The 13,791-nt window shown below is 45.9% G+C and overlaps 1 protein-coding gene across 3 annotated transcripts in view; it reads left to right on the forward strand.

Moving 5' to 3' along the window:
- Positions 1 to 13,791, forward strand: part of NOC2L (NOC2 like nucleolar associated transcriptional repressor) — a 32,668-nt gene that overhangs the window by 2,852 nt on the left and 16,025 nt on the right. For all 3 annotated transcript variants that reach the window (XM_083375864.1, XM_083375862.1, XM_083375863.1), the window contains exons 5-14: positions 284 to 404; positions 1,184 to 1,274; positions 3,329 to 3,407; positions 4,241 to 4,351; positions 5,186 to 5,299; positions 6,158 to 6,346; positions 6,895 to 7,034; positions 8,596 to 8,707; positions 12,331 to 12,444; positions 12,713 to 12,814. In XM_083375864.1, coding sequence (XP_083231990.1) covers positions 284 to 404; positions 1,184 to 1,274; positions 3,329 to 3,407; positions 4,241 to 4,351; positions 5,186 to 5,299; positions 6,158 to 6,346; positions 6,895 to 7,034; positions 8,596 to 8,707; positions 12,331 to 12,444; positions 12,713 to 12,814 — 1,173 coding nt within the window. The remainder of the gene's footprint in view (positions 1 to 283; positions 405 to 1,183; positions 1,275 to 3,328; positions 3,408 to 4,240; positions 4,352 to 5,185; positions 5,300 to 6,157; positions 6,347 to 6,894; positions 7,035 to 8,595; positions 8,708 to 12,330; positions 12,445 to 12,712; positions 12,815 to 13,791) is intronic.

The raw sequence follows: 13,791 nt of genomic DNA on the forward strand, positions 1-13,791 counted from the left end.
CATTGGCCAAGTGTGATTGCACAGACACACGAGGAATTTGTCTGCAATGCAGAAGCTCTCAATCAAACAACAGGGATAGGTCGTAGATCATAAATCATAGTTACAGTCAATCATAAGATAGAAAGGAAGTGATAAATCATAAGGTTATAAGGAGAAGATAGTAGGAAAAATGAGAGAGGATGAGAAATGAAAAGCGTTCTATTCATCCCATCGCCTGCCTTTTTTCTCCCTGTTATGCTATTATAACCTCCCTTTCTTAATTTTTTTTTAAAATTCCACACAGAAGAGACTCACTCCTAGGATCTTCCATGAAATCACTCAAGCTTTTAAAGCCTGCGTGGTCACCGCCAAAGGGGAAGCGGCCGGGCCCGATTCTGGCAAGTTCAAAGTCACGGACAGCACAGGTAAATCTGCCAGAGCTGAGCTTTGCAAAAATAAAGGGATTAAAGAAACACTCTCCCATTTTAATTGATACTTCTGCCCTAAGTCTTGGTTTGCTTTAGCTGGCCTCGATGACTATGTTGTGAGTTTGGATAACATTTATTTATTTAGATTAAGATCCCTTAGGTGGCACTAAGTTCTACGCTATCAATTGCAAGAACGATTGTGTTCACAAAAACATTCAACCAAAAGCGAGCAAGCTGAATTCTGGGCATTACGAAAAACTCCATTATTTTGAGTTAAATGTTGGAGCCCAGCATTTCTGTTGCTAAGCAAGACAGTTGTTAAGTTTGTTTTGCCCCATTTTGTGACCTTGCCACAATCACTGTGGTTGTTAAGTTAGCAACAGGATTGTTAATTGAATCTGGCTTCCCCCACTGAGTTTGCTTGTCAGAAGGTCGCAAAAGGGGATAACGTGATCCCCCGTCATAAATATGAACCAGTTGCCAGGCATCTGAATTTTGATCATGTGACCATGGGGTCGTTGCAATGGTCATAAGTGTGAAAAACGGTCATAAGTCACTTTTTCAGTGCTGTTGCAACTTCAAACGGCCACTGAATGAATGGTTGTGAGTCAAGGACTACTGTATATCAGTATTTCTCAATCTCGGCAACTTTTAAGACAGGTGGACTTCAACTACCAGAATTCCCCAGCCAGTCATGGGTGCTGTATATAAAATAGTGATCTCGTGATTACTGAAGTCATTGATGAAACCTTTCTATTTTTCCCTCTCCTGCTTAGTCTTCAACACACTTGTCTCCTTCTGTGTCCGCGACCTGTTTGTTCTTCTGCAAAAATTGCTTCAGGTGAAACCTGCAAAAAATAAATCAAAGTAAGTTAATTTGGGGGGGGGGGGGTGGGTTTATTGACATTGATTTGCTTTTTATTCTTCCAGTCTAGGAATTGCCACCGTGCAAAAGACTATTCCTACAGTCCATAATGGGCATTTTTTTATCCATCCTGAGCAGAATAGGTTTTTAACTATTAATTTAGAAAAAATATAATTCTGTGTCCAGTTTTCTAAAAAAAAAGGAGAAGATATTAAAGCCCTAAACATGTTAGACATTGAAGGATCTTTTTATTCATTCACGTCACAGTTTATATCACCCACCTCACCTAAAATGAAATAATGATTAAAATGAAATAACGTTTAGTTTATGCAATTGAAGCTGGTCTGTTAAGATGGTTCTTTTTGAAAGGAATGGTGGGACCGTAAGAATCCTAAAACAGTCCAAACGAAACTGCAAAAATAGAATTGAAATTCTAAAAAGCCTTGGCTTGCTTTGGAACCACATGCCATCATCCTCCCCAAGTAATCATGATCTAATGTGGGTTCCATCCCATCGATAAGATTCAGCTCTAGAATGAAAGCAGAAATTTTTGCATAAACAGACATTTCCTAAGATCAGAAGCAGTTGATGTACAGTGTCCTTTGGTGACCTTCCGAGAAGCAAGGTCGATGGGAAAAGCCGGATTCAACTTAACAACCGTGTGACTCATTTAACAGCTGCAGTGTTAAAATGGACCAGGAGGTTGTAAAATGGATCAAAACTCTCTTAACAGCTGTTTCTGCTTAGCAAAAGAAATTTCGGGTTGTAGTTTATTTAAAGCCTCAGCACCTTTATCGACCCAACCTCTAAATTATTTTGAGTTCTTTTGGGGCCAGGTTTGTGGATTGTTAACTCATTTTACCGCTCTGTAAACCTAGGCAGAGGCATAAAATAAGTTAATCTTATACCCAGGACAACCAGATGGCTTTTTGGTGCCGAAACAAAAGGGTACGCTCCATCTGGCGGTCTATTTCCACTGTTGCCAAAACCCCAGCCAAAACGTTGAAGGCTTAATTTGCAAAAGAGCCAAATCTAGGAAATTGGATAGTTGACAGGGTCAGCGCTGAACTTTCCCTTTGGGCAGCAAAGGCAAGCAGCTGGTTAAGAGAGGGTACAATTAATCCCTTTCTAGCTGGCATGTGGGTGGTAAATCTGCAGCTATCTGATCCGCGTAGCCTCGTGGGCACTCGGTGGCTCTGGATAATGGTAGGTGTTCGTATGCGCTGTGCTTTCCACGTGATCTCAGCTCCCAGCTAACGTTGGCCAAGAAAGGCCAGGCGGGGGTAATAACTAGCCAAAAGGCCAGCACGATCTCAGATTAGCTAAATTCAACTGATTGCCCTTTTCAGTTGTGCATTGATAAGGCCTAGCCAGTTGAGTGTCCTCTAGACTCCGTTCCCTCTCCGTAAAACAGATACAGCTAGTTAGAACAATTTAACCAGCGGAACAACCCGCCTCCAGAAGCTGTGAATCCTCCAACACTGGAAGTTTTAAAGAAGAGACTGGACAGCCATTTGCCTGAAACGTTACAGGGTTTCCTGCCTGAGCAAGGGGTTGGACTAGAAGACCTCCAAGGTCCCTTTCCAACTTTTTTATTACTGCTGCTACTACTACTACTACTACTACTATTATTATTCCTCTATTTATTTAGTGGCTATTTGAATTTACAATACTTATCACAATAGCAACATTCCCAACCATTGCTTAGCCCCCTTCCTTGCTTAGCAATGGAAATTCTTGTCTCGGTCATAAGTTGAGGATTGCTTGTATAAAATCAGCTGTGGTGAAGGCAGAACAACAGCAGGCCTGGGAATACACCATGTGGGGTGCAAAGTAAAATAACTGAGCGGTCTCTGGATGGAAATGGCTGCATGCTGTGGCGCTCCCCAGATTTTACGTTCTGCCTTGAACTTTGAATCCCATCATAGGCGAGAACCTTCCCCAGTTGAACTGCGGCCAGCCCAGTTGAAATTCAGTCGTCTCCCATCAGTTAGAAAAATGACAGCCTCTGGGTCACCTGTTTTCTTCTAAATCTTCTCTCCCTTAATTCTTTCAGGTTAGTCTTGCCTTCCTCCAGCCCACTGTGGGGCAAGTTACGATTGGACATCAAAATGCACCTTGGCTGCACCATTCAGGTCAGTGTCCTGGTTCCGACAGGTGAAACTCTTCAAAAGAACTTCGAGGCGTTGTTTACCTTAAAGGATTTTTTATTCGAGTAGCGTAATACCGGCACTAGCATAATCAAAGCCAAAAAACTGAATTCCCCTCCCCTGGGCACATAGTATCAAAGCACAATTCCCTCCTCCAATTTACAGTCATAAATGTGCTAAGCACATTTGATTTGTGCTTAGATTGTAAGCCGCCCTGAGTCTTCGGAGAAGGGCGGGATATAAATGGGATTAAAATAAATAAATAAATAAATAAATAAAAAATAAATCACGTTCCCCAAGTAGCTTGAAGCGCCGGCTTCATAAAAATTGCAGAATGGCAATGTTTACGAGACCATAGATCAGGGGTCTTCCAACTTGGCCCTTTTATGGGCTTGTGGACTTCAACTCCCAGAATTCCTCAGCCAGTTGGAAGTCCACAAGTCATAAAAAGGGCCAAATTTGAAGACCCCCCCTGTCATAGATCACTTCTGCCATACTTGAAGAGATGTCTATGGAGACTCTCAGTCATCCCAGGTCCAAAGGTGCTTTTTCGAAGACTTCCCTGAAGACATTTCGCTTCTCATCTGAGAAGCTTCTTCAGTTCTGGCTGAGTTCTTCCCTTCGCCACCGTTTAGGCAAGAACTGAAGAAGCTTCTCGGATGAGAAGCGAAACGTCTTCAAGGAAAAACAAAGAAAGCCCAGTTGCCTCTTGAAAAAGCACCTTTGGGACGGGGGGCAGAAGGGAGTATAGGAGATTTGTGAAATTGGTCGTTCTTTGAGCCAGACTGATGGGAAATTTGTCTTTTTTCTCTCTGCAGCTTCTGTCTTGTTTAACCCAAACCTCAGTAACGACAGCTGTCCTCCAGCACATCAGCGCCATTGTGCCTTATTATTTAAGCTTCCCCAAACAGTGTCGCGTGCTACTTAAGGTAAGTTTGATAGCAGGGCTAGCCAGAAGGTGCAGCAATAAAGACTTAAAAATTGGATTCCCCCTGTTAAAATTTACTCGGGGTCAAGCAGCCTGGCTTCAGTCATAGATAATAGGCTCCAAGGCAAACTTTCTTTCTTTCTTTTAATTAATTAGATTTTTACTCCAGCTTTATTATTTTAACAACTTAAGGCGATGAACATATTCAACACACCTTCCTCCTCTTTATTTTCCCCACAACAACAGCAATCCTGAGAGGTGGGTTGGGCTGAGAGAGGGGGCCCAAAGTCACCTAGTCAGCTTTCATGGCTACGGTGGAACTGGAACTCCCAGTCTCCTAGTTTCTGAACCAGCACCTTAACCATTACACCAAACTGGTCCTCTTTCTCCCCCCCCTCATTTTATAGAAAAATAATAAATTTTCAAAAAGCACAACTACACAAAAGAAGTGGACAAAGAGTGGGATTAAGAGCAAAATACCAGTAAATGAGGATTTACAATTCTATGATTTAAAATTAGCAGCGTAGAACTAGGTATAGATCAGTATTTTCAATCTCGGCAACTTTGATTTGTGAACCAACTCCCAGAATTCCCCAGCCAGCATGCTTTAAAATGTATGAACTTTGCCTTCCCGCAGGCCTGCTGGGAAATTTGACGTCCTATAGTTGTCAAGATTGAGAAACCCATGTTTTAGGCCATTAAAAAGTGTTGAAATTTAGAGGCGTCGCCTTGATTGGCACTTGGGAAAAGTTCAGTTTCTAACACTAGAAGGCTTCTCATTTTAAAAGCAAAACAAAAAAATGGAAAGCAACTTATTTTTTCTTCTTTCATTTAGCAAACTATTCGACTCTGGAGCACGGGCGATGAAGTTGTAAGAGTTCTAGCTTTTTTGATCCTCAACAAAATCTGCCGGTATAAGCAGGATGCTTATTTACCTTCTGTTCTTAAGGTAAGATGGCCACAAAAAATCCACAGAGTTTAAATTCATTTTTAGGCTGGGTCAGTATTTCCACCTTTACAAATTAAATTTTGCCCTGGATTGCGGGCAAAACTTTGTTTATTACTGTTTTTGATTTAATGAACCGAAGTAATAGCTGCTATTAAGGATTTTTTCCAAGTTCTGCTGCGTTTTTGAAAACCAGCATTGTGCTTTCAAAAAACAAAATGCTTGCTGGCGGTCCAGTTCTGTTGTGTAGCTGAAAGCTCAGCGTTGGGCTTTCGTTCTCAACTACAGCAAAATACAAACACGGTGTGGTTTATGTCATAAAACCGTGCCTTTGTCTTCCATAAAAAGAGACCGCCTGAAATACAGGTAGTCCTCAATTTAAAACTAGAACTCGGCGCAAAATTTTTGTTGCTAGCTGAGACACTTGTTAAGTGAAATTTTGCCCCTTTTACAACCTTTCTTGCCACAGTTGTTAAGCTAATAACACGGTTGTTAAGTGAATCTGGCTTTCCCCCCATTGTCACAAAAGATGATCACGTGATCCTGGGACGCTGCATCCGTCATAAATACGAATCGGTTGCCAAGCGTCCAAATTTCGATCACGTGACCACGGGGATTGCTGCAACAGCCGTGTGAAAAAATGGTCGTAAGTCACTTTTTTTTAGTGCCCTTGTAACTTTGAACTGTTTACAAACTGTTGTAAATCGAGGACTATCTCTAGCCGAATTCGGTTCAGTCCCTAGCTGGACGAGACTATTTATTAATTTGGTTTCTCTAGTCGTCCACCTCAAAGCAAGGGTCTGGCGAACCATCGGCAACGTCACCCTAATTCTCTGCTTGTCTTTCTCTTCACGTGATTAGCAAATGTACATTTCCTACGTGAAGAATTCGAGATTCACCTCTCCTAACGCCCTCCCCTTGATCAACTTCATGCAACGCACACTGATAGAGATGTACGTTCTGGATCACTCGGTGTCCTACCAGCAGGCCTTCATTTACATCCGACAGCTGGCCATCCACCTGCGTGGAGCGATGACTATCAAGAAGAAGGTGGGTTTATCTGAAGGAACAAGCAGGGTTAGTGGTTAGAGGAAGTCCTAGTAATGGGCTAGGCAACCCTGGCTCTCTTATGACTCGTGGACTTCAACTGCCAGAATTCCCTGGGACTAATGCATTCCTTTTGATAGGTATACCCATTGTGGCCTGTTTACTCTCTCATAATCCCTTCCTCTGCAATCTCTCCACTCTAGGAAGTAGGGAGGAAAAAAAACCAGGCATGGCTGGCTCAGGAATTCTGAGAGTTGAAGTCCACAAGGGGGCCATAATCCCCCCCATGCTGGCTCAGGAATTCTGGGAGTTGAAGTCCATGAGTCATAAAAGAGCCAAGGTTGCCTACCCCTGAACTAATAAACATTTAGTATTACGGCTCAGTTTAAAAAAAAATATCTAAAAAGCCACAGCACAAAAGGAAAAGAGGAGTGGGAGGGAGGAGGAAAACGGAAGTGCTCTGATGACAATTCTGAACAGCTGTGGATTTTACGGTGTGCTTCATTCATTTTTCAGCATTACTTCCTGCTTCTCTCTTTTTTTAAAAATAGGAAAACTATCAGTCGGTTTACAACTGGCAGTACGTCCACTGCCTATATTTTTGGTGCCGGGCTTTGAGTACGATGCACCCAAACGAAGTCATGCAACCTCTGATTTACCCTTTGACCCAAGTTATCATTGGCTGCATTAAGTAAGTAGCTGCACATTGCCTACCCTCTTGGGCACCTGCCTCCTTGACCCCTTGTACATTTGCCATTTGCTAATAATATAACTTCCACAGGGCCAAATTAAGAAACACAGGTAATCCTTGGACTCACAGCTATTTGTTTCGTGGCCGGTCAAATTTACAATGGCACTGAAAAAGTGACTTAGACCGGTTTTTCACCCTTAACGACCGTTGCAGCATCCCCACGGTCATGGTATCAAAATTACAACAGCTCTGAAAATGGCGATTTATGACCAGTTTTCACACAACGGTTGCAAGCATTCCCCCACAAGTCACGTGATCAAAATTCGGACACCTGGCAACTGGGTTATATTTATGACGGTTGCAGTGTCCCAGGGGCACGTGGTTCTCCATTTGTGACCAAAGTCAACAGGGAAGCGTCACTAACGTCACAGTTGCAGTGATTCACTTAGCAACTGTGGGGCTTTCTCCAATCTGAACCTTTTTGGGAAGGCGCGGAGAAGGGGGAAATCACCAATCTGTATAAATTCTGCCTTCTTTCTGGCTTCCTTTAAATTCATTCAAACCTCTAGTTAATTCCCACTGCTGCTGTGCTGATTTATTTCCATTTTTTTTTTTAAAAAAAAAAGTGTACTTCCTCTATCCAGAAGATGGCGCTAGTCCCTAGTGAAAAAGCTGTGAGAGCAGCTGAAGTGCCTGGGATGTGGGGAGCTTTGGCAGAAGGGAAAGCGCGGGTTGCCATCTGGGCAGCTTCGTTGCTCCAGGCAGAGTCCAGGGTAGAATTTTAAATGTGTTTCACAACAATAACTAGCAGGGGGAAAGAATTGCTCGTTTCCTTTGTGGTTTGTCTAAAACCTGCTGCTCTCCCATGCCTTGGGGGGGCCACAGGGGTGGGTGGGTGGGCTGACTATTGTGAATTCCCCTTGTGCTGGCAGAGATGAAGGGGAGGGGTCCAGCCTGGATGGTGAGGAACGCTGTTGGGGGCAACTAGACCTAACAGGGGAGGAAGGAAAGTCTGCCTTGAATTTTTTAAAGGCAAAGTTAAAAACATAAGCTTGGTTGTTAGCTTTTCTATCCATTTTCCCCCCTAATTTTAATTGTTTACTAGTACTTTTTAACTTTTTATTATGTGGTAAGTTCTCCCGGCATCAGCATATCAGCCAAATACGCAGCATAGAAGTTTAATAAAGATGGGCAGTGATTAATATTTATATGTAGTTATAGCTAAAGGTGCAGGTATATACATAGGCATGTATATAGCACATCTACATCTGGGTTACGCATGTGGACACTTTTCAGAGCAGGCAGCAGGATTTCATTTTTAACGTGTGCCAGTGTGTCACAATAAAGGTTTATCTTTCAATCAGATTTTGGCTTCGACTATGTTAGTGCCCATGCTACGCTACTCAAATAAAGATTCTTTAAAGTAAACAATGCCTCAAAAGTTCCTTGAAAAGTTTCATGTGTCGGAACCATGACAGTATCACTCACCCCCCCCTTTCAAAATTGCATACACTTTTTGGTCTGACCCCCCCCCCTTTTATTTTTTTAATCCCTTTTCCAGGCTGGTACCTACAGCTCGTTTCTACCCCCTGCGCATGCACTGCATTCGGGCGCTAACCCTCCTATCGGAGAGCACGCAGACGTTCATCCCGGTCCTGCCCTTTATTCTGGAGGTGAGTGTCAGTAAAAAAAACAGGGTTTTTCCAAAATTGTGCACTTGCAGAGCACAAGCACACAGTTCAGGGGGGTGCCCAAGACAACAGTTGGGCTCTAGCAAAAAAGTCGAGGTGGGCCTCCACTTACGGCCACATTGGAGCCCCAAATTTATGTTGCTAAGTGAGACATTTGTTAAGTGGGAAATTTCTCAGTTCTAGGTTGCTTCTCTCCTTGATGAGTTTCCATCCTTCTCGCCCTGCCTTCGGGCGCTTTGGAGAACAGCTTGACTCCCTCTTCTTTGGGGCAGCCCCTGAGATATTGGAAGACTGCTATCATGTCCCCCCTCGTCCTTCTCTTCATTAAACTAGACCTACCCAATTCCAGCAATCAGTTCTTTGTAGGTTTTAGTCTCCAACCCGCTAATCCTCTTTGTCGCTCTTCTCCGGATTGAGGCAGTCACAACCCTGTGACAGGCAGGCAGGGGTGTCAAACTGTCACGTGACGTCCCAAGTTTGACATATCTGCTCTACAGCTTTTCATCCTCTCTCTCTTCCTTCCCCCCCCCCCCCATCTCACAACCGGAAAAAAATTCTGGTAGGTGGGCAGTTCCTTCCTGAACTTTAAATTTCCCCTCTCCAGCACGAGCAGAACAAACGAGACACACACACACACGCTGCATAAAAATAAACTCAGATTATTTTAAGAGTTTCCCCTTGCCACTCTTTTTCCTCCTTCAGTTTTCAAACTTTGCCCCGGAGGTCTGCTTGTGACTCTTGCTTTAACTCCTGAAGTTTTCATAAAAAGTGGGTGGGAGGCTTTGGTGGTTCTTTTGGGGAGCTGACCAAACCGCCTCGCTTCTTTGGGGAATCGTCAGGAAGTGGGGAAAAAAAGGCTGTTGTGGGTTTCCCAAACGTTGCTGCAAATGTCTGTTTGTTAACCACATCCTTTTTTCCTTCCTGCCTCCCCAGGACTCCTTGTGGCTTATGGACGGCTGCCTCCCCTTTCGTCCGCCTCCTTCCTTTCTGCCAACCCAGCCTCTTGCACACCACCCCTGCTTTACTCTGTGTGTGTGTGTGTGTGTGTGTGTCTGTGTGTGTAGAAAGCAGTGTTCCCTGGAGGCAAGCCGCATAGATCAACCCAGACATTCAGTGGTTTTGCGCTGGTTTGGCCTCTCCGCCCTCCGTCACATCCGATGCTGCTGTGTGTGTGTGTGTGTGTGTGTGTGTGCAGCATCTCTCCCTCTCTCCTGGGTGGGAGTGGGAGGGAAATGTGGCTGGCTGAGCCGACAGCCTGCGGGAGAAACACCAAAGCTTGCGCGCACACACGACTCCAGATGCTGCAAAAGGGGGAAAAACCCCTCCGTGTTCCTCAATGCAATCCTCCAAAATTTGGGGGCTCGCATTTAATTCAGGGCTGTCTGCTTGCCTGGGGGGAAACACTCCAGGCTCTTTCCACACCGAGTGGAAAGAGACCCTCAGCCTGCCTCAAGATCCCTAATTTGGTCCGTTAACTGCCGTGTCACCTCCTTTTTTGCATAGAAGGCAGCAAAAGATGGATTCCCCCACTCCACCCCCCCCCCCAGTCTTCTAACCCACAGAATAACAAGAGTTGGAAGGGACCTTGGAGGTCATCTAGTCCAACCCCCTGCTCAAGCAGGAAACTGACTCTGTAGCTTTTCAGACAAATGGCTGTCCAGTTTCTTCTTTAAAAACTTCCAATGTTGGAGCACCCACAACTTCTGGAGGCAGGTCGTTCTGCTGGTTAATTCTTCTCACTGCCAGGAAATGTCTCCTGAATTCCAGGTTGCTTCTAATTCCTGGATTAGCTTCCCTCCATTGCTTCTTGCCCTGCCTTGGGGCGCTTTGGAAAAACAGGTTGACACCCCACCCCCCCTGCTCTTCTTCGGGGCAGCCCCTCAAATATTGGGACGTTGCTATCTTGCCACAGATTTCTGCCTTCTATTCCCAATTTGCAAAAACCTTGGCTGGAACTGCCGTTCTTTTCATCCGAAGCAGCCTCATGCAACCCCCCCACACACTCCCTGTAATTCCCTCCCACTCGTCTTTTCTCTACACACACACACACACACACACACACTTTGTCACCAGCACGATGACAGCTCTGGCGTCTTGTGAGGTCCCTCGGAGTGCCGATATTCCCCAAGCTGCTGTCATTGGAAATGAGCAGGAAATCGGTGACGTGCCTTGACAGTTTATGCTTCTCTTGGCACAGAGAACAGGGCGCCCCCCCCCCTCCTCGCCTTCCCCCCCCCCTGCGGCATCGCCGCTCTGCTCTCTGGCAAAGACCGAGCGCCGTATGAAGGGAGGGAAGGTGCAGGAAAGCACGTTTGCCCCAAAACGGGAGGGATAATAATAGTTTGCCCTTTAAAAAAATAAAATAAAAATAAAATCTCGGTTGATGAGTCCACAGCCTTGTGCTGCTGCGGTGGGGGCAGAGCTGGCATTTGGACTGGAATGAATTTGGGGCGGGGGCCTTAGAGCGGCACTAACGCTTGGCTTGGATCCCGGAGGGCACAAAGGGGTTCCTGCCTTTTGATTGGGGGGAGAGTTTTAGCAGGGAATAACACAAACCATCGGCTCATTAATTGGCCGATGGGTAAGGGTAGCTCCGGGGAGGGGGCAATCAAATCCACCCCACCCGCATTGGGAACTGACTTAGGCCAGTGTTTCTTCTCCCTTTTAAGGCGGGTGGAGTTCAACTCCCAGAATTATTACTTTATATCTAATTCTAGGCAGCAAACATACTTTCCTCCCTCCCTCCTTCTATTTTTCGTCCACAACGACAATCCTCTGAGGTGGGATATGGGCTAGGGAAGACTGACTGGCCCAAGGTCGCCAGCTGGTTTTCATCCGTCAGGTGGGACTAGAGCTCACCCAGCTGGCTTTTGTGTCTTAGCTGGCTCTAGAACTCATTGTCTCCTGGTGACTTGCCCAAAATCACCCAGATGGCTTGTATGCTTAAGGCGGAACTAGAACTCACAGCCTCCTAGCTTTCTAGCCCGATGCCCTCACTGCTAAACCAGAGGTTGCTGGGGTCGGGATGTGTGGAACCCTGCCTCAATCTTGCATGGATGGCCATTTAACTGGGGGTGATAGAAGGGACCTTGGAGGTCATCCAGTCCAACCCCCCTGCTCAGGCAGGAAACCCTATACCATTTCAGACAAATGCCTGTCCAGTTTCTTCTTAAAAGCCTCCAGTGATGGAGCACCCACAACTTCTGGAGGCAGGTTGTTCCACTGGTTAACTGTTCTCACTGTCAGGAAGTTTCTCCTTAGTTCTAGATTGCTTCTCTCCTCGATTAATTGCCATCCGTTGCTTCTTGTCCTGCTTTCGGGTGCTTTGGAGAATAGCTTGACTCCCTCTTCTTTGTGGCCATCCCTCGAGATATTGGAACACTGCTCTGAGGTCACCCCTAGTCCTCCTTTTCATTAAAAAAAGCTGCACCCCAGTCTGTTTAAGACGACCACGTTGACTTCTACAGGCTGGAGACGATTGAAGTAGCCATATAAGGCAGCCAGCAGAGGCTTGCAAAAATCTTATTTGCTACCTATATGTTCCCACGCCTTCTCTTCTCTTGATGCTTGGTTGACCTTTCCATTCTGTTTTTTTTTCCCCACAGATTTTCCAGCAGGTAGATTTCAACAAGAAACCGGGGCGAATGAGTGCCAAGCCTATTAACTTTGCCGTCATCTTGAAGCTCTCCAACACCAATCTGCAGGAGAAAGCCTTTCGTGTAAGTAGAGGGAAGGCGAAGCGGGCAGGTTTTATATTTTAGGGCAGGGCTCTCCAAACGCGGCAACTTGTGGACTTCGACTCCCAGAATTCCTCAGCCAGCCAGGGCTTTGGAAAGCTGACTTCCCATCTAAGGAAGGATGCGTCTTGCAGCGTTCCTAATCCAAAATTTGAGTTAAATCAATGTTTCTCAACGTGGCTGCACGGGGTTGGCCTTCAAAAGCCCTTTTCAAATTTTGTGCTTTTGTTTTTCTTCTCTTCCTCTCTAGGATGGCCTCCTTGAACAGCTTTATGACCTGACTTTAGAATATCTCCACAGCCAGTCCTACACAGTTGGTTTCCCAGAACTGGCTCTGCCTGCCATCCTTCAGGTAAACGGGAGTTTGTGTGGCTAAAATAAACGGGGGGAAAAATTGCCAGGCCTCCCCAGGTTGGCAGCCTAAAGCAAAAAAAAAAAAAAAAAAACCTCCAAAAACCCAGCAATCATTTACATGCTTCCAAGCGTACCCAGGACTAGAGTAAAAATCAGTGGTACAGAAAATAAAATCTCAAAGAGAGTGTCTTTTTTTTTTTTTTGCAAAACGGTGCAGTGTTTTCCAGTAGGAGGGAATCTCTGTAGCCAAGGAATCCTTGGTGCTCTCCCAGACTTGTTAATTTGCTTGCAGACGTTTCATTACCCTACTAGGTAACACCGTGAGTGCCCAATAATGGCCTTGTTTAGGCTAAATAATTGAAAGAGGGGAGGGCAGGAAGGCATGCCTCCCCCCCCTTTCCTTTAAATCCCTGCTAGAGCGTTTCGGTTGCACCGCAAAAGCTGGTGCATCCAGAGGACAGTAGACCTGCTGGAAAATGTGATTTTCTTCACCGGATCTGGGTCCACCCTTCCCGCCGCCTCCTCCCCCCCTCCGCTCAGCTCAGCCCGGCCTGGCCTTCCCTCCTTCCTGCCTCCCTCCCAGCCTGGGGGTGGGCTTCCCTCCCCCCTGTCTGGCTAGTGATGGACCACCCCCGAGAGCCAGGTCAGCAGGGACAAAGATCCAGGACCAGCCTTCCCAAGCTTTGCATGGAGTCAGTTTAATTGAGGCAGCTGGGAGAGCGTGGGAGGGAGGGAGGGGGCGGGGTGGGGTGGGGGGAGCCAGCGTCTGCTTGATGTCCCCCCCCCCCTTCCACCCAGAGCTGGATTATTAATGCAGGAAGGGCTGGCAGCTGGATTTTCCCTTCTCTGGCTGTGCCAGGCCGCGGGCTTCCTGCAGAGCCCGCCGCATGAATTGCTGCCTTGTCTTCCTTTCCCTCCCCCCCCCAGGCTGCAAGGATGTGCTTGTGTATATGTGTGAAAGGAAGCGTGCAAATT

The sequence above is a fragment of the Vipera ursinii genome (genome assembly GCF_947247035.1).
Source record: "Vipera ursinii genome assembly, chromosome: 17".
Lineage (NCBI taxonomy): Eukaryota > Metazoa > Chordata > Lepidosauria > Squamata > Viperidae > Vipera > Vipera ursinii.